At 52.0% G+C, this 18,648-nt stretch overlaps 1 protein-coding gene across 10 annotated transcripts in view; it reads left to right on the top strand.

The window, feature by feature from the left end:
- SPTAN1 (spectrin alpha, non-erythrocytic 1) overlaps positions 1-18,648 on the top strand; it is a 56,285-nt gene that overhangs the window by 14,701 nt on the left and 22,936 nt on the right. For 7 of the 10 annotated variants that reach the window (XM_053919959.2, XM_045197054.3, XM_053919956.2 and 4 more), the window contains exons 4-27: positions 272-412; positions 728-874; positions 2,343-2,476; positions 2,639-2,783; positions 2,862-3,016; positions 3,736-3,871; positions 4,299-4,400; positions 5,333-5,470; positions 6,059-6,169; positions 6,708-6,785; positions 6,924-7,079; positions 7,299-7,503; positions 8,218-8,399; positions 8,705-8,948; positions 9,143-9,265; positions 9,760-9,977; positions 10,842-10,934; positions 11,284-11,418; positions 12,588-12,736; positions 13,773-13,832; positions 14,902-15,100; positions 15,977-16,081; positions 16,496-16,519; positions 17,007-17,042. In XM_053919959.2, the coding sequence (XP_053775934.1) occupies positions 272-412; positions 728-874; positions 2,343-2,476; positions 2,639-2,783; positions 2,862-3,016; positions 3,736-3,871; positions 4,299-4,400; positions 5,333-5,470; positions 6,059-6,169; positions 6,708-6,785; positions 6,924-7,079; positions 7,299-7,503; positions 8,218-8,399; positions 8,705-8,948; positions 9,143-9,265; positions 9,760-9,977; positions 10,842-10,934; positions 11,284-11,418; positions 12,588-12,736; positions 13,773-13,832; positions 14,902-15,100; positions 15,977-16,081; positions 16,496-16,519; positions 17,007-17,042 (3,216 nt within the window). The remainder of the gene's footprint in view (positions 1-271; positions 413-727; positions 875-2,342; positions 2,477-2,638; positions 2,784-2,861; positions 3,017-3,735; positions 3,872-4,298; positions 4,401-5,332; positions 5,471-6,058; positions 6,170-6,707; positions 6,786-6,923; positions 7,080-7,298; positions 7,504-8,217; positions 8,400-8,704; positions 8,949-9,142; positions 9,266-9,759; positions 9,978-10,841; positions 10,935-11,283; positions 11,419-12,587; positions 12,737-13,772; positions 13,833-14,901; positions 15,101-15,976; positions 16,082-16,495; positions 16,520-17,006; positions 17,043-18,648) is intronic. The other 3 variants (XM_053919961.2, XM_053919972.2, XM_053919982.2) reach the window with 1 other exon arrangement.

Raw genomic sequence — 18,648 nt, 5'->3', positions numbered from 1 at the left:
AGTGACTGATGATAATAGTTAATAACTCCTTTGATGTAAACTAGAATATACACCTATGACGGGCCAGCACTTTAAGACCCACCAGACCGCTCTCAAGTGTGTGCTTTTCTCTGTTCTCAGCTGAACTCATGATTTCCTCTCCACTTCGTGGGTTATCTCTTTAAAAGGCTTGTTCGGAGCTCCCTGAGGTTTCTGACTTGCTGGAGCTCTCTGGACGAGCCGGGTCACACAGAAACGGTCGTGATGCGTCGGGTTGACCTTCCCCCTGCAGACTCGCTTGCTGGAGCTGCACCGCCAGTGGGACTTGCTGCTGGAGAAGATGCGGGAGAAGGGCGTCAAACTGCTGCAGGCCCAGAAGCTGGTGCAGTACCTGCGAGAGTGTGAGGACGTGATGGACTGGATCAATGACAAGGTATGTTCCGAGAGGAAAGGGCTGCTGAAGGAAAGGTAGGAGACCCCCGGAGCTGCATCGGAGGGCCAGGGTTGGTGGGAGCGGTGGTGGTGGGCAGCTGTCCGTGTGTTCCCGTCTGTGACTGAGACCTGGGGTCTCTGAGACCTAACGCTGTCAGCGTAACATCTTAACTAGGAGAGGACCCCAAATCACAAAGCGCCCAGAAAACTGCGTCACTACAGCTGACAGGGCCCAATGTGCCTTGTTCGTAAGTTCTGGGGCCACTGTTACCAGGAATTGGTTGGTGACTCTGGCTTTGTCATGGTCCCTGAATAGGAAGCAATCGTGACTTCCGAGGAGCTGGGCCAGGACCTGGAACACGTGGAGGTTTTGCAGAAGAAATTTGAAGAGTTTCAAACAGATATGGCTGCTCATGAAGAAAGAGTTAATGAAGTGAACCAGTTTGCTGCCAAACTCATTCAGGTAAATAGCAAAGTGCTTCTTACAACGTCCTTATGTTAACTATTTAGTGTTTCCAGAACATTTTGATGATCGGGTCCCTAGTTTCTGAGGGAGGAAGCTCTGGTAAGCACATCTAAGTTTTGTTTAGATGGGAGTGAGGCAGCAATACTGACTACTTCTAATTTAGAAAGTGCTTTTTAACTGGTGTCTGAAGGCTGGACGGGCAGAGTTCATTTGATCTGTGTCCTCCACCCACCTTCGAACAGGGCTCGGGAAGCTTCTGTGGGGCTGCCGAAGCTGGGTGTCAGGGTTTCTCAGACGAGGGTGTGGTGGAGCATGCTTCTCAGATTGGCAGGCGTCCACCAAGGCCTGGTTGCTGCTCCCAGGGCTCCCTTGGGAGCCTGGGGACCTTTAACGAATGGGCTCTCCACTGGGAGCTGCAACACTCTTACTGGGGAGTGCCACGCCCTTCCCCATTGCCTGGGCCCCCAGTCCTATAAGCTGCTTCCTTATCTCACATTTCACTATGGGGTTAGAGTGCTCCAGAGACACCAAGTGGTAGGAGCTGGACAACTGCTTGTAGGAAATTGGATTTTGGGGGTACAAATTGTAAATGTATGGATCTGTGTCAGGCCTGGTCCTTGTGTCCTTTTTTTGAAGATTTTATTTATTTTTAGACAGAGGGGAAGAGAGGGAGAGAAACATCAATGTGTGGTTGCCTCTTATGTGCCCCCCCACTGGGGAACCTGGCCTGCAATCCATGCAGGCCTGTGCCCTGACTGGGAATCGAACCAGCAACCCTTTGGTTCGCAGGCTGGCATTCAATCCACTGAGCCACACCAGCCAGGGCCTTGTGTCCTTTCTAATCAGTGGTGAAGGGAAAGGAGAGCCAGCATCCCTCAGAATACTCGTCCTTCCAGGGACAAATGTGCTGTCCCGAACCCCAGTCCAGCCCACGCTGGTGCTTAGAGGCACCGTCAGGCCAAGCCCAGGGTCTCACAGATGGACCCCAGAATCCTGAAATACTTCACCTTCTCCCTGACATGCCATATTTATTAAAACAAAACAACAAAAATATTTGGTTGGTGGGGAAGGGTACTTTTAGAGAAATATCTCCAGTGTGAAGTCAAGAGCAAACCACGAGAACCGTTTTATGGCCCGAACACTGCACCTTGACCACGTGGGCAGAGACGCACGTCAATGAAGGTCCCTGAAGCTGGAGCCACGGTGTTTGTCCACACGCAGGCTCTGGCGCTGAGGCTCCTGTAACCACCTCGTAGACCCGGCGCTCTCCTCTGAGGGAGACACTGGTTCTCGCCTCTGTGTACGCAAGGAAATAGCAGCTCTTTTTGGACAAGCGTCACTTCATCCCCCAGGAAAAACGCTGAAGGCTTGCTGAAGCAGATCCCTCGGGGAGCCAACTGCAGGGGACTGTTTGGGGCGCAGAGGCCGTGGGCCCAGGCTCCTCCTCGTTCTCTTCCTTGTTCAGGAGCAGCACCCAGAGGAGGAGCTGATCAAGACCAAGCAGGACGAAGTGAACGCAGCCTGGCAGCGGCTGAAGGGGCTGGCTCTGCAGCGACAGGGGAAGCTCTTTGGGGCAGCTGAGGTTCAGCGCTTTAACAGGTACCACGCCAGAGGGCGCTCTGGGGACTGGGCCTCCACCGGGAGGGTCGCATATATGGCGCGTGCCTGTGAGAGGTTGCAGCTGACTGGGTCTTGGCCCATGTAGTGTTCCCAGTTCTAGACAGTCCTACCCCTGGATTACCTGGTGCCCTTATTTTGCAGGGACGTGGATGAGACTATCAGCTGGATTAAGGAAAAGGAGCAGTTAATGGCCTCTGACGATTTTGGCCGAGACCTGGCCAGTGTTCAGGCTCTGCTTCGGAAGCACGAAGGTTTGGAGAGAGATCTGGCTGCCTTAGAGGACAAGGTAGGTTTTGAAAGCAGCCGATTCTATAACTATGTCACCAAGGGTCGTCAGAGCAGTCCTGATGGAGCGTGTTTCTAGGTCAAAGCCCTGTGTGCGGAAGCCGATCGCCTGCAGCAGGCCCACCCGCTGAGCGCCACTCAGATTCAAGTGAAGCGAGAGGAGCTGATCGCAAACTGGGAGCAGATCCGCACTCTCGCGGCCGAGAGACACGCGCGGCTCAACGACTCCTACAGGTAGAAGTAACCCCCCAGTGCTCAGCAACCTGTATCGCGGGGTTTTGTTTAGAGAAGAGAGGAAGGCAGTGTTCAGGGTCAGTTCTGTAGGCTGACAGTGTTTCTGGAGGCCCTGCGGTTTCCTCTGCTAAGATAATGCAGGTCACTTTTTCCTCCCTCTGTGGTTTGGAGACTGGCAGTTTTACCGTGTGTGTGTGTGTGTGTGTGTGTGTGTGTGTGTACACGCACGCGTAATGTTTCTAACCTCGTAAACATCTTTCATCCTCTGTCACTGTGTTATGACCAATAGTCTTTAGCAACGTGAGCACCATGTGAATACCCTGTTAAAATTGAGTAAATCAAGGGTAGGAAAGGGAAGGAATGCTTCTGACTTACCATCCCCGGGTTGAACTTGGGAATAACAAGGAAATTGAAGATAAAGGACAAGATTGGGGTTTATGGTGATGGACAGAGTCTCCATGTGAAGGACTGACTTGAGCCTTCTCTTGTTTTCCTTTGTTTTTTAACTGAATTTTCGTTGTTTTTTTTTATATTACCTTTTAGTCCCCTTACGCCCCCTTCCCTCCTTTTGCTTTTCTTTGGATTGGAAGAATCCTTGTTTCCTAGGACTAGGATCTGTATGGTGTGTTAGGCTTTTGAGAACATGGAGCGCAGAGCTCTGTTTTCCATCCTGGAGCTCCTCTGGAAACATCTCAGGACTTAGCTTTGGTTTTCCCCAGGCTCCAGCGCTTCCTTGCCGACTTCCGTGACCTCACCAGCTGGGTGACGGAGATGAAAGCCCTCATCAATGCAGATGAGCTTGCCAACGACGTGGCCGGGGCCGAAGCCCTTCTGGATAGGCATCAGGAGCACAAGGTAGTGTCTTAAAACTTTCCAGAAGTAAAGACATGGGCTTCCAGTGCATCAGTGTGGCACTTAACTGTCGGAGTGGTTGTAACTTCATTCACGGGCAGCTCCCCTGCCAGCTACCAGAGTCATAGTAAACAGGTCCGTCCGGAACAAGGAAGACAGATAGACCAGTGGGGCAGAAGACAGAGAGCTCAGACCCCGCGAAGTGGAAACCAGACAGGGGTGGCATGAAAAGCCAGTAGGAAGAGGACTCCTTAGTAAGTGGTGCGCTTCTGTTTGACGGCCTGGGCTAGTGTCAGGGAGCCTGGCCTTAGCTTTCATCTCTTCCTCATTCTAGATGGGATACTCTGATTTGTGACGATTATTTGAAATTCCACAACTTATTTTTCTTTTGCAAGATCTGGGCATAAATTGGGCCTTTTTCCTCCTGTAGGGTGAAATTGATGCCCATGAAGACAGCTTTAAATCGGCAGATGAGTCTGGACAGGCCCTGCTGACCGCTGGTCATTACGCCTCTGATGAAGTCAGGGAGAAGGTAAGAGAGGAGAAGGTGCTTTTACTAAGTCTCTGAAAGCTGTTACCACCCTTAAGTACCCAGACACGGCATGCACCTTGAGGCGTGAGAAAACTCAGACAGGGATTCACATGGAAATTCAGGAGCAGCTTCTCCGTGTAAAAAGGTGTATGTACGGCATGGTGGTTAAACAGAGGAAGTTTAGTTTATTGGGGACGTAGGAGATTGCGCAGGAAGTTGAGTCCTGCATTAGTAGTTGGAGCCAAGGAGAAACAACTTTTCGTCATATTAATGGGTATATTTAATTTCAAGGTATCTTGGGGCATAAAGCTGCCGGAAGAACATTAGATAATGCTGCTTTAAAAAGTGTTACATGTAGGCTAAGAGGAGATACTTCAAAGACACACTTTGTTGTGTCATTAACTTAGGAGCCTAAAAACTGTGCCCAGGGCATTGCTGAATTCCCTGACATCTTTCAGGGAGTCCCCACTCAACTGATATTTCTCAGCTGAGAGTCCCTACCCCATTTATACTGCCTCACTTTTATTTTTATTTCTTTTTATTTTTTGAACGTTTTTAAGAGTTTGAGTCACTGATAACATGTGCCGGGGAGCAAGATCTCAAATGCTCCCCCTGCCTCGCTTTTAGGTAGATGCCCTTTTTCTTCCGCCTGGCAGTTTCCTTCACATTTTTACTGGAAATAAGTTGTGATAATGTGGCAATAAATTAACTAGATTAATTAGAACAGGGCCATCCCTCGTATATCCGGCATAAATGTACAAGCTGCTCAGGATTCATGTGGCTTCCTGTGACTTGGCTGGCACCCACGAGTGGATGTGGTGCGGGCCTGGAGATGAGCGTGAGGATTAGAAGTTCCCGGGCAGCCTTTTGTGTGAGCGGCAGCATCCGGACTGGCTGGTCTTCCCTCCCACCCTGTGTGCTCTCCCTCGCAGCTGGCTGTTCTCTCGGAGGAGCGCGCCGCCCTGCTGGAGCTGTGGGAGCTGCGCAGGCAGCAGTACGAGCAGTGCATGGACCTGCAGCTCTTCTACCGGGACACGGAGCAGGTGGACAACTGGATGAGCAAGCAGGAGGTAACTTGTGAGCAGAGGCAACTGGCTGGCTCAGCGAGCTCAGGGCTCTGTGTCTCTTTTCTCTGCTTTTTTTTATTGTTTGTTAATAGCTCACTGTCATCATAGGTTACTGAGGCCAGGACTGGTGCTAAATGCTTTGTTGATGGTTGCGTTTCTTGCCCATCCCCCACCCTGCCCACATGGTTGGCTTATTTCGTGTGGGAAGTCATTACCATTTCAGTTCCTAACGCAGGGAAGGCGGGGAAACTCAGTAAGGGCTCCGGTTTTCAGATGAGTGTGATGGTGTGAAACTTTTTATTAAGCGGGAGATTTTTTCCCTCTTAGATTTTAGGATTATGTGTAATCTAAATCTAGTAGACGCATCAAGAGCTATTTGGAAAAAGTGTCCAAAGAATGTGGGACAAGGATTTCGTGCTGTTACTGGGTCCGTCTAGAAGGGCTGGGCCTGCCAGAAGAGAGCTCCGAGTGTAACAGCCGGAGACTCGCTTTCCTTCTTTTTGTATTTTGGCGAAACTGTCTTTTGCTTTCGAGCCTTAAGAGATGAAAGGAATAGGGCAGTCTTCTGAACACTGTGTTTGCTGTTGCCAGGCTTTCCTGCTGAACGAAGACTTGGGGGATTCCCTGGATAGTGTGGAAGCACTTCTCAAGAAGCATGAGGACTTTGAGAAGTCCCTGAGTGCCCAGGAGGAAAAGATTACAGTAAGACCCCTGTCGCTGCCAGGGCCGCCCAAGGGTCCTCTTTCTCCGAATGGTCCCTGAGCAGACTTGATGAGGGATCAGTGCGGAAGGCAGCCCTGTGGACGCTGGCAGTCTCAGGGCGGGGGCGGTATGCCGTCCGGGAGGAGGCAACACCCCTTTGTAGAATGAAAGTTTTCCTGACGTAAGCCTCCAAGTTCAGATGTACCTTTTGTTGAAAGTAGGTAAGAATTAATATATGGGGGAAAGCATCTTTCCCACTAGCAGCAGATTTCAGAAGTAGGGACTGGAAGGCTTTGAGCCGATGCCTGGTGCTGGTCAGGCTGCATGGCTGATGTCTCCAGCCTTGCGGGGAGCCAGCAAGCGTTGATACGTCTGACTAATACCGTCAGCAACAACTCTGATTTCAGCGTTGTCTGAGAAAACCTCGACCTGTGGGAAGGCTTAGCGTGTTCTGTGACCTGTTCAGCAGTTACTTGTCTCTGGAGGCCAACCTCTGGAATAGTCCTCTGATCCCTGAAGAACTCTTCTTCCTCCCTAGGCTCTAGATGAATTTGCAACCAAGCTCATTCAAAACAACCACTACGCCATGGACGACGTGGCTACTCGCCGAGATGCAGTGAGTTCTGGGCCCTTTATGCTCCTTCTGTCCCCTGCACAGATGTCCCTTCTAGGACAGATGCTGCGGGTTAGCCTCTCGAGCTGGAAACCTCTGGGGCAGTAGGAACTGGAGAGTCACGTGGTCCTTGTTTTCCAGCTCCTGAGCCGCCGCAATGCCCTTCACGAGAGAGCCATGTGTCGCCGGGCCCAGTTGGCCGATTCCTTCCACTTGCAACAGTTCTTCCGTGATTCTGATGAGCTCAAGAGTTGGGTCAATGAGAAGATGAAAACTGCCACAGATGAAGCTTACAAAGTAATGTACTGTTAGCATTGCCGTGTGGTACTCGGTTAGTAAGCTGAACACAGTTCCACAGATAAATACAGCTAAAAAAATAGGGAATTCTGACACCTGTGCTATTTAATGTAAGCTGACCATTTCATCATATACCCTCTTGTAAAGATAAGTGTGAAGCTAACACAAGGTAACCTGCTCAAGTTCAAGGTAGAATCCCCTTCTTTCTTCTGTTGGCAGGACCCATCCAACCTACAAGGAAAAGTCCAGAAGCATCAGGCTTTTGAGGCTGAGCTCTCAGCAAACCAGAGCCGCATTGACGCCCTGGAGAAAGCAGGGCAGAAGCTGATAGATGTCAACCACTACGCCAAGGAGGAAGTGGCGGCTCGAATGAATGAGGTCATCAGTTTGTGGAAGAAACTGCTAGAGGCCACTGAGCTGAAAGGTGAGAGAATATGGTTCACAGGATTGTGCCAGGAATGGACAGGAATGTTCAGGGAGGGAACTGTTCCCTCCTGGTTAAGTGTCATAGGGATGTACACCACCCAGGAAGGGGTGCAGATGGCCCTGGGCACTGGGGCGCACGTCCGTGCAGGGGTTACTGCCTTGGGCTCCGATGCTTTGCAGATGTGGTAAACGTGGTTGAGCGTGCAGTTGGTGGGGAGCCTAAGAGAGAAAGGGGTGATTCGGCTAACTGGCCCTCCCTGGATTGGGCCTCGTCACGAAAAGTCAGAGTTCAGCTATGACCCAAGGGTGTTTATTAATTCCCAATCCTAATACTGCCCAAGGGCCCTTATCTCACGGGGGTTAGAATGCTTTCTGAACAATTCCAAGTCGGCACCTAGAAGGGAGAGCAGAGGCTGCAGTTTGCTTTCTTTCCCCTTGTGATGGGAGTGAGCGGGACTCCCATCCTGACACGTGGCCCTGCACTGGGCAGCCTCCGTCTGTGAGCAGTATGGGGGAAGGCAGCCGGATGCTGAGTGTCCAGCCATCGTTATCTAGAAGATACGAAATGATGGCAATAATAGTAAGACAAATAGCACAAATAAATAATAAAAGAATAAGCTGTTCCACGTACTCACAGGCGGGAGCCTCCTTTGCCCATTTGTGTGTTGATGGAAGCAGTGTTAACAGAAAATCCATGTGCCTCTCCACCTAGGAATAAAGCTCCGCGAGGCGAACCAGCAGCAGCAGTTTAACCGCAACGTGGAGGACATCGAACTGTGGCTGTATGAAGTGGAGGGCCACTTGGCTTCCGACGACTACGGCAAAGACCTTACGAACGTCCAGAACCTGCAGAAGAAGCACGCCCTGCTGGAGGCTGATGTGGCCGCCCACCAGGTAGAGTGCGAACGGGTGCTGCTGGGCCGGTGATTCAGGTCCCAGCTGGTTTGGGGAGGGGTGAAATGAGTCAATTTCTTACATAGCCCCACATGCCACGTGTGCTCCTGCTGCAGTCCAGCTGTCCCCTCGGCTTTCTGGGAGCCCAGCATGAGGGAAGCAGACGGCAGAGGGGGAGAAGGAACCTTGTTAATTTTTCTTTGTGTAGCTCAAACCACACCTGAAGTGACAAGAGTCGGCCTAGTGGTAAAGCTGCTCAGCTCGGGTCCCAGCTTTCAAGACTGTCCGTCCTTTTCCATTCCCAGGATCGGATCGATGGCATCACCATTCAGGCCCGCCAGTTCCAGGACGCTGGCCATTTTGACGCTGAAAACATCAAGAAGAAGCAGGAAGCCCTCGTGGCTCGCTACGAAGCGCTCAAGGAGCCCATGATCGCCCGGAAGCAGAAGCTGGCCGACTCTCTGCGTTTGCAGCAGCTCTTCCGTGATGTCGAGGATGAGGAGACATGGATTCGCGAGAAGGAGCCCATCGCTGCGTCCACCAACAGAGGTCAGTCTCCCTCCGTTGGATCGGAGTCCAGCCCGGAAAGGGCTCCACCCTTGTGGTCTAAGGGGGCACACGTCAGAGTGAGCAGGGTCAAATTTAAAGTCACCTGGAATTGGGGTGGAAGCCATGGGTGACAGTTAGCGCTGCCTTTTCTCTCGATGGCTTGGATGACTGGGGGTGGTTTCTTCTGCTTCCAGGCAAAGATTTGATTGGAGTCCAGAATCTGCTGAAGAAACACCAAGCCCTCCAGGCAGAAATTGCCGGACACGAACCCCGCATCAAAGCAGTTACACAGAAGGGGAACGCCATGGTGGAGGAAGGTGAGCCGTGGTCATCCGGGAAAGCGGCTTTGCTTCTGTTCTCCATGTCATCCCTCTTCTGTGGTGGAGGGCATGAGTTAGACTGGACTGTGGGGTTGAGGACCATCTCCATTCTGCTCTAGCCCTGTGACCTTGGGTAGACCTTAACCTCCCCGAGCCTGGATTTCTTATCTGTGAGACAGGACGACTGTTGATGGTACAGGGCCTGGAGGCTGAGGACTGGGGGAGTGCTGTTACTCATTTCTTTACGATAACCTCGCTGATGCCAACTTGGGGCGTCTGACTCTTAGAGTCTAGATAGAGCTCATGGTTTGTGAAGCACAAATGAGCAAACCTGTTGGCGGATTGGAACCTGAGCTGCTCATAAAACGTGGAAATAAGCGGCCCGGCTCACCAACATGTAGTGACGAAAGTGAAAACATGGAAGGCCTTTTTTGTCCTGCAGCATGTCAACATGCTTTTCCTTGTCCTCCCGCCCCCTGCCCGTCTCCCAGGCCACTTTGCTGCGGAGGATGTGAAGGCCAAGCTCAATGAGCTGAACCAGAAGTGGGAGTCGCTCAAATCCAAAGCGTCCCAGCGGCGGCAGGACCTGGAGGACTCTCTGCAGGCGCAGCAATACTTTGCCGACGCCAATGAGGCCGAGTCCTGGATGCGGGAGAAGGAGCCCATCGTGGGCAGCACCGACTACGGGAAGGATGAGGACTCAGCCGAGGTGACTGGGCTGGGGGAGTGTCGCGCTGGCTCTGCACCTGCCTGGGCCTCGGGCTGGGAGGCCAGTGGGAAAATTACCAAGTGTGGAAGGTGCAGCATTGTGGTTGATTGTGTTTTAAGGTGCCTTCCAGTCTCTGCGTTACTTTGTATGATGGAAATTCGGTCATACCTAAAGGAGAGGCGGTGCTACCTGTCACCTTCCTCACCATTCACATTTTGCTGTTCCCGCTGCATCTCTTCTTTCGACCATGCACTTGCACATGCTAAACACTGTGTTCTGATGGTGCTCTGTGTTTTGACTGACACACTTACATCTCACTCACAACATCTAGGTGTAGTGCCTATGCCTACTGCCTATTTTTTTGCCAGTCACAAAAACCACAGTGAGTTGAACGTTGACATGACCTATATTTCATTGTCCCAAAGACGGGAGAGCTGAAAAGCTTTGGAAATGGTAGTGAAGAAAGAAAAGCCCAAAGTGGCGGGGTGAGGGGAGGGTGGGGCAGCAGGCAGGCCTTCCAGCAGGGCGTGTCCATAAGCAGCTCTGACTTGTGGGTAGTTGATTTCCCAAGATGGTGGTGGGTTCACTGATCACGTGATACCGTCCTTTTTCTCCTTATGCATTTCCAGTATTGCCTAGTTAAGTATGTAAATGCAGAGTGAAAAAATACTATGTCACAGTTAATACTTCCTCCAAATTAACATTTATTTGAAAGGGAGAGAAAGTATTGAGCAGGAGGCAATCACACCATCCATCGTGTAGCTAACAGGATTCCAGGGGAGGGTGGCTTGTTAGTGATGCCGCTGGGGAGGAGGCTGCAGCCCCAGCCCCTCACATGGGGTCACAGTGTGGTTTGGGGTGCAGGCTCTCCTGAAGAAGCACGAAGCTTTGATGTCGGATCTCAGCGCCTACGGCAGCAGCATCCAGGCCCTGCGAGAGCAGGCTCAGTCGTGCCGGGTGAGTGTGGCTCTGCCTTCAGAGGGGGCTCGGGGCTCGGGGGAGCCGGGGAGCTGGGGAGTGTGGCAGGACCCAGAGCCTGCCAGCAGGTGTGACGCTCGTGGGCAGCATTCTTGGGACATTACTGCTAAATCTTACAACACAAAGGCTTAGAGACAGTTTGAAGCAAGATTTTAAAAGCCATCAGAGAGCTAACAGTGCTGAATTGAGTTTTATTAGTAGCTTCGCAAAGAAGGTTCGTGAGTGTGTATTTGATGTAGCTGTTGAATTTGGACTCTGTCATGTGCTTCCGTGACATGTGGTGGACATCCTTGATGTGACCGTGTTTGCTCTTGTTGTGGGCTGTCAGCAACAAGTGGCCCCCATGGACGACGAGACCGGGAAGGAGCTGGTCTTGGCGCTCTACGACTACCAGGAGAAGAGCCCGCGAGAGGTCACCATGAAGAAGGGAGACATTCTCACCTTGCTCAACAGCACCAACAAGGCAAGGCCCGGATGGCGGTCCGTGTTTCTTCTTGTCAGCACCCCAGTTCTTTCTGTTCAGGCCGGGGTGGGGGGGTCCTTGTGTCTTTGTAAAACGAGGCTGGTTTAGAATTTGAAGAGATGCTCAAGTTTCCCAGTCAGTCTCCTGCTTTGCATAGGTTTGTGCTGCATGGTGTATGACCAAGGAGGTCCATCAGCCTGTCTTCTTGGACACCTGCACATGGTGGCGTGACTCACACGCTCACTGACAGTGTTTCTGTCACAGTCACACATTTCCGGGGGAATTCTTTCTTATGAGCCAGCATCCGCTTGTATGTAATCTCAAGTCTGTACCTTGTACCTGTTGGTTCTCAATCTTCACTGTTCGCCTACAGCAGATAGTTGAAGAGAGCCGTGACGTCACCCCATAGCCTCTGTCTTCTCAGAGTTCACGCTGCCTGGTTCCTTAGCCTTTCTTCCCTGACATTCTGTTTGACAATGACTTTGAAGTGAGGTGCGTGACACTCTACCTGTTACCTGACTGAACCCGAGGGGTACACCTCCCACCTTGGTTAGGCGCACAGACGTACTTGGCCATTGCTAAGAAGCCCCTTATTCCTACACTCCCAGCACAGCCTACTCGTGAGAGATGGAGAAGACCTGGGATTCTGTTGATGCCAACTTAAACCTGAACCAGCCCTCTGGTCCTCCCCTGGTTTCCTCAGCAGCAGCATTTCCCAATAGCACTTTCCGTGGCGGAGGGAATTTTCTGTGTGTGGGCCCTCTGGCAGCCACTAGCCACACGTGATTATTAAGCACTTACGTGTGACAAGTGCAACTGGAGTTTTTATTTAGTCATAATCGGTTGAAATTTACCTAGCCACATGTGGCTAGGGGCTGCAGTAGGGGACGCATGGTTCCAGGGTCCAAGCAGAGAGAAGGATGTCCTTCCTGTGGGTGTCTGTCATTGCAGCTTCGCCCGTGGCCTTCTCTGTGCCTAGCAGGTCCCAAAGCGACCGAAATTTCAGTCCTTGTGCCAAGTGACTTGGACACTGTCATAAGACCCTCTTAGCACGGCTCGAGCTCTCCTGTGTGTGTGTGTGTGTGTGCGCGTGCGCGCATGCACACACTTGGCCCCTCCCCGTCCTGGGACAGGGGTCAGCTCTGAGCACCCCACCTCTCTTTCCTCAGGACTGGTGGAAAGTGGAAGTGAACGACCGCCAGGGTTTTGTGCCAGCAGCCTACGTGAAGAAACTGGACCCCGCCCAGTCAGCCTCCCGCGAGAATCTCCTGGAGGAGCAAGGCAGCATAGCGCTGCGGCAGGAGCAGATTGACAATCAGTAAGGGCCACACAGTCGGTCACAAAGGTCCTGGTGACGCTCGGGGCTTCCTGGGTACCACCCGGGGGCCGAGGTGTAGGCAGTGTCCTGTGGATTCCAGGGCGAGTGCTCCGGTGCCCCTTGCACGCAGGGACGTGCGCCTCCTGCTTCCCTGCGTCCCTCTTACCCACAGTACCGTTTGAAACGCAGATCCCTGACGGATGCCTTTATTTTCCTTCGTTTTGTTTCCTCCCCATGTGGTTTCTTTTCCTAAACAGCATTTTTCTGAGCGTTACCTTCCAGTTCAGGAGCTGATTTCTGAAATTGTTTTTTCTGATGTTCCACAGCTCGGCCCCTTTTCAGAGGCTGTTAGCTTCTCTCTCTGCCGTGGCTTGTGTTCTGAGAATGGAGTTGATTTCATGTTGGATGGAGTTGATTCCCTTTCCCAGAGCTAAGCCCCTGGGGGACCTGGGTCCCTCCTCCAGGGCACACCGGACCCCACTAGTGAAATCAGCAGCTGTAGACACTTGGGAGATGCCCAGGAAACGCACTTGCACTGGAGTTCAGGACGACAGGACTTTCCCGACCCTGGTGGTCCCCGACAGTCGGTTATTTGTAAACTCACAGACCCTTGTTACTTTTAAGACACGAGGGGTGGGGGGAGAGACAGAGACAGACAGAGACGGAGAGGGAGAGGTTGGTTTTGGCCTGGAGCTGTGTGTGGCTCTCAGCGGCGTTCGTTCTCAGGGCCGTCACTTTATTCCCCGGCCCTGCTCTGTGAAGTCGCCAGGGTGTCAGCACGGGGACGTGACTGCCCCAAGCATGGCAGACTCTCCAGGACAGTGAAGGTGCGCTGACCCCCTAACTGCATTTTCCTGCTATTTCTTCACGTGATTTTACTCACGGCCTGACCCGCTTCTAAGAGCTTTTTAATGACTCCCTGACTCTCCCCACTCAGTGCATCTACCATCGTGGCACCGGTCGGAGCTGCCGCTTCTCACCCCCGTGGGTGCGCCCCACTAATCTGTGCATGCTTTTGCTGTGCCCCCCTGTGCAGGACACGCATAACTAAGGAGGCCGGCAGTGTATCCCTGCGTATGAAACAGGTGGAAGAACTGTGAGTAGGCGAAGCCTTGCTGAGCGCCTGTGTCCATGGCTATGCCTGCCCACCCCCTGCCGCTTCTCGTGAGGGCGCTCCTTCATCCAGAAAGACCAGGTGGCGGGCGGGTCCGTCTCTGTGCCCCAGCTTCCGCTCGCACGGGTCGAGGTGTCAGTGAAACTGTCAGTTGACGGCCGCTTAGCTCCTCGGTGGCTTCCACGTGCCGCTGTGTGTTCAGAGTGTTGTTGGTGCCCCCTCCTGTCGACCTCTGTGGCGGACCAGCAGCACACCTGAAGGCCAGCTCTGTAGTGGCCCTTGGTGGGAAGAAGGACATTAAGTGCCTCCAGTTAAAGTGCTCTCTGGTTCTTGGTAACTCGTTGCTTTCCTAAGTGCACTTTGTGAAGCTTAGACTTGAGGGTGAGTCTCATTTTCGTCCTTTCATGTCTTCAAAGATCTAGGAGTTCAGCCTTTGGTGTATTGGTTCCCAAGAGCTAGAATATTCTTGGGTTCGTCTTAAGTCTTCCAGCTAAGGAAGTGGTACTGGTACTCTGTACTCTACCTGATTTTCCTTCTGAAGTTGCCCAGACTTTCTGAGAAACGAGAGTTGTATATCACTTTAGAAATTTCCTATTGTTCACCAGAGGCAGTAACATTCTGTAGGAGACTGTTTAAAGCCTCACTGCCTGGGGGCTGCTCAGAGAGTTCCTTGTAAGAGAGGAGGGAACTCCATACACATCCGCCCAGAAAGCCCATCTCATCTCCGCTGTAGCCGCATGAACTCTGTGTCACTGTGCTGGACGCTGGGTTTCGCTTGTGTGTGGTCGTGATGTCGGAAGGGCACAGTTGTCCCGGGATGAGTGTGCCTGGTGGTTCTGGCCACCACTGGGTGCCTATCCCGGAGGCTGTGGCGGGGTCCTCAGGCTCTTCATCGTTACCTGCATTCTGACACTGTCACCAGGGCATCCTCATTCCAAACTCATAGCCTTGGATCTACATCTTGGAGACGCCTGGTGGTTTCTCTGATGTTAGGAAGATGGCCTCTGGAGGAAGCTAACTGCCTTCATTGTCCCCCCTTGTACGACATCAGGTACCATTCTTTGCTGGAACTGGGCGCGAAGCGGAAAGGCATGCTGGAGAAGAGCTGCAAGAAGTTCATGTTGTTCCGTGAGGCGAACGAGCTGCAGCAGTGGATCAATGAGAAGGAGGCGGCCCTGACCAGTGAGGAGGTCGGCGCAGACCTGGAGCAGGTCGAGGTGCTGCAAAAGAAGTTTGATGACTTCCAGAAGGTACGACAAGGCTTGCCGCTGAGCCGAAAATTGTTTAAAGACTTGGTGCTTTTGATTTTTGACTCTGGATTAGTAGAATGAAAGTATGTTGTATTCTACCATCTGTGTGGCTGTTTTTAAATGCCTTTAACTTGAAACTTTAAAGTACACAGTTTGGAAGTATTTGGTACTACACACTCACAATCGTTGTACGGCCATCACTTCCAGCTAGTTCCACACATCTTTATCACTTCAGAAGGAAACCACGCCCCGTTCAAGCGGTCATTCCCCATCACTGCCCTGCTCCTGACAACCCTGGGATGCGCTTCTTGTTTTCGGGTTTACGTATTCCAGACGTTTCCTCCAAACGGAATCGTGTGTTTCGTGACTTCCTGTGACTGACTGGTCTCCGGAGCATGCACTTTCAGGGCCCGTCCTGCGGCACGGGGCAGGGCCCCGCCACTTCTTATGGCTGGAGGTGCTCTGTTGTAGCCCCATGCCACGTTTTATTTATTCATCCCCCCGTTTAACAGTGTTCTTGTGACCCATAAAAAAACATGGGGGGCTTTTTCTCCCATGGAGGCCAGCATTAAAATTTCATCACATTTTTAAAACACTGTGTTCTCTCCTCCAAAGAAAATCTTTAAAAACCTCCATCCAATCAGAGTAGTGGGTCGTTAACCACGGGTTGTCAGTAAATTGGAGATGGACTGCTTCCAGTATTTTCTCACCCCCATGCTAGCGACGGGCCTCCCGACTGGTGCCCCATTGAGAACAGCCGGTCTGCAGGGTGCCTGTTGGATGGACACTCATAGGCGCGAACCGCAGCTGGGAACCTCTGCTGCCCCCTTCGAACTGCTCTCACGGGTCAGGACTGCCACGTCTTGTGTGTTACAGGATCTCAAGGCCAATGAGTCGAGGCTGAAGGACATTAACAAGGTGGCCGAAGACCTAGAGTCCGAAGGCCTGATGGCCGAGGAGGTGCAGGCAGTGCAGCAGCAGGTGGGTGTGCGGGTCCTGCCCCGAGCGACGCTCTGTTGCCATGAGGAAGCGACTTGGCTCCTCCTCCCCACGTTTCCACTGCCCGTGGGCCGTGGCCCCGGCACAGCTATGGCCCAGGTGCAGCTCAGGCCCCCTGCATGACCTGATCCGTCTCGTTTAGGGTCCATGGCCAGAGGTCCTTACCTTCATTCCGCGTGGGAAACAGCCCACCTTCCCCTTTCAGCCATTCAGTGTTGGGAGAGTTCAGCGTCTGTGTTGTCCTGAACCACTGAAGGGCTCACGCGTAAACACCGGGTCTGTCTAGGAGAGCGCACTTCTCCCATCTCTGTGATTCTCTGTGGTCCGACAGCAGTGCGGGTTCCTCCAAGGGGCATTTCCTCTAGTAACAGCACTGCTTTCCCTTTTTCCTTCTAGGAGGTGTACGGCGCGATGCCCAGGGTAAGTCCCAGTTGCTTCATGCAGAACTTGACTATGAGAAGGAATAGCCCTTAGGAAAAACATAAAGTCAAAACCCTCATAAGGGTTTCTGTTTCTGAACCTCAGAGATGTCTTTCGTGTGTAAAAATCTCATAAAGAAATACTGTGCACTGGTTTTCGTTTGTCATTCTCCAAAAGACAAAGTCTTCATCTCCAGTTTTTTCAAACTGTTTTAAAAGTAATTTTAGGTTTATTAACCCTTTTCCAAAAAATTCCTATTAACTAAAAGTTAATTGTTTTCAAATTCAACCTCATTTTTTTCTCCTGCATAAAAAATTAGAAGTTTTCTATTTGTTTGCTTCACATCCCTCAAGTTGCTTTGCAGCTTGCCGCCAGCTGCTGGTAGGCTCTGAATCACAGAGGAACCGCCACTGGGCTCGAAGGAAAGGCGGGGCGGGTTTTGTGTCGCTTGCGTGGCCGCCTAAGCTGTTGCTTCTTCTTCGGACAGGATGACACTGATTCGAAGACAGCCTCCCCCTGGAAGGTAAGAACTCCTGTGCGAATAATGGTTTGTGTGTGAACGAAAGTATTCTGTCCTGTTCTGGAAGGTGTGCCTGTTTCTGAGTATTCAGGCTCATCTTGAGCCTCTGGTCACTCCAGGACCCTGTGGGCTGGTTTCTTTCCTATCCTGGCCTCACACCCTGTGAATCTATTATCTCTTGAAACGTGACGCTCGACAGACGGAAAGTGTTTCCGTGCAGACGCTCGGACGAGTTCAGTTAGAGTGCTTTCACTACCCACGTCGCTGCCAGAAGAGACTTGGCAGGGGTGGCGGGGCGTGGTCAGGCGTGGTCCCAGCAGCCGGATGGCCGTCCAGAAGGCCATGGCGTGAAGAGAAGACGACTGAGGAGAGGAGGCTTTCGTTCCGCATCTGCCTGCCTGCTGTCTCCCGTGCCCTAAGAAAGGCTGCCGAGAAGATAACCCTGAGGGGAGGTGTGACGGGAGGAAGGAGGGGCATTGACCCGTGACAGTGGACATGAGCCCAGGCCAGTCCGGGGTGGTGCGTGACCAGGAGTGCAGGGAAGCGGCTTTTTGGTACGAGGTCTCATTAGCTACGATTATGGAACTAGTTAACTAAGTTCTAGACGCTTCGCGTCTTTCCTGCTGACATGGCCCTTCAGGAACGCGGCACTGAGTTACAGGCAGGCAAGTTCGATAGAGCAGGTCTCTACGCCATAAAAAGTGCATCTTGCTGAGATGTGACGGAGGCGCGAAAGCCTAAATCCAAAAGCCTCCTGCCACTAGCCCTCCTGGTAGGTGCGCCTCACCCCCAGGCTCCTTGTTGGAGGGCCTCGGCGAGGGTTGTGCTTCTGGCCTTCTACCCCCCCCCCCCTCTGCCTATTCCGTTCACTCAGTAGGTGCCCAACAGGGGGAGGTTGCATTTTTCTTTTAATTCCACTTTCTCCCCTTCTTTCAGTCTTAATTCTTACATACGACCTCATCTGTCCGACCTCCTGGCAGAGTTTTTCTGGTGACAAGAGTTCCTTCAGAAACGTATTTCAGATGGCTTTCCAGACTGCACTGCCTCCTGTTTCTGAAAAGGGCCGGAGACAACAGATGTCTCCCTTCTGAGTCCTGTGTACCCACACTGGTTGAAAATGTCACCTGGGCGTGTCATAGCATTTGATAGCCTGACGTCCCTCCCTCCAAGCTTGTACTCGCCCCCCTTGCCTTACGTCCTCTGAGATGATGGGCATTACAGCCCAGGGAATTTGAGATAAAAACTAGGCGGGCTCTGAGATCTCAAGAGACCAGTAACTGCACCAGTAAGAAAGCTAGTTCATTGGTTTACTTTCTTTTCCATCTGGTAAGGCTGTCACCCTTTGGTCAAGGGGACACTGTTAAAAAGGACAGCAACCCAGTAATCACAGGTAGAAGTTAAATCATTGCTCTACTTACCTGTGGAATGGCTTCAGCCGCCAGTAGTTGTTAACTTGGCCGTGGTTTCTGATCTGTTCTCCTGTAGTAGGGTAAGCAAAAGACACTTAGCAGCCTTTAAACTGTTTTTCTTCAACTCGTTAATTGTGGTTTTCATTATTTTCTGTTCATCAAAGAAAACTAATCATTGACTTGGGTCTAATTGTGCATTT

This window comes from Desmodus rotundus, chromosome 1, assembly GCF_022682495.2.
Source record: "Desmodus rotundus isolate HL8 chromosome 1, HLdesRot8A.1, whole genome shotgun sequence".
In the NCBI taxonomy this organism is placed as follows: domain Eukaryota; kingdom Metazoa; phylum Chordata; class Mammalia; order Chiroptera; family Phyllostomidae; genus Desmodus; species Desmodus rotundus.
This window is presented reverse-complemented; position numbering and strand designations above follow the sequence as displayed.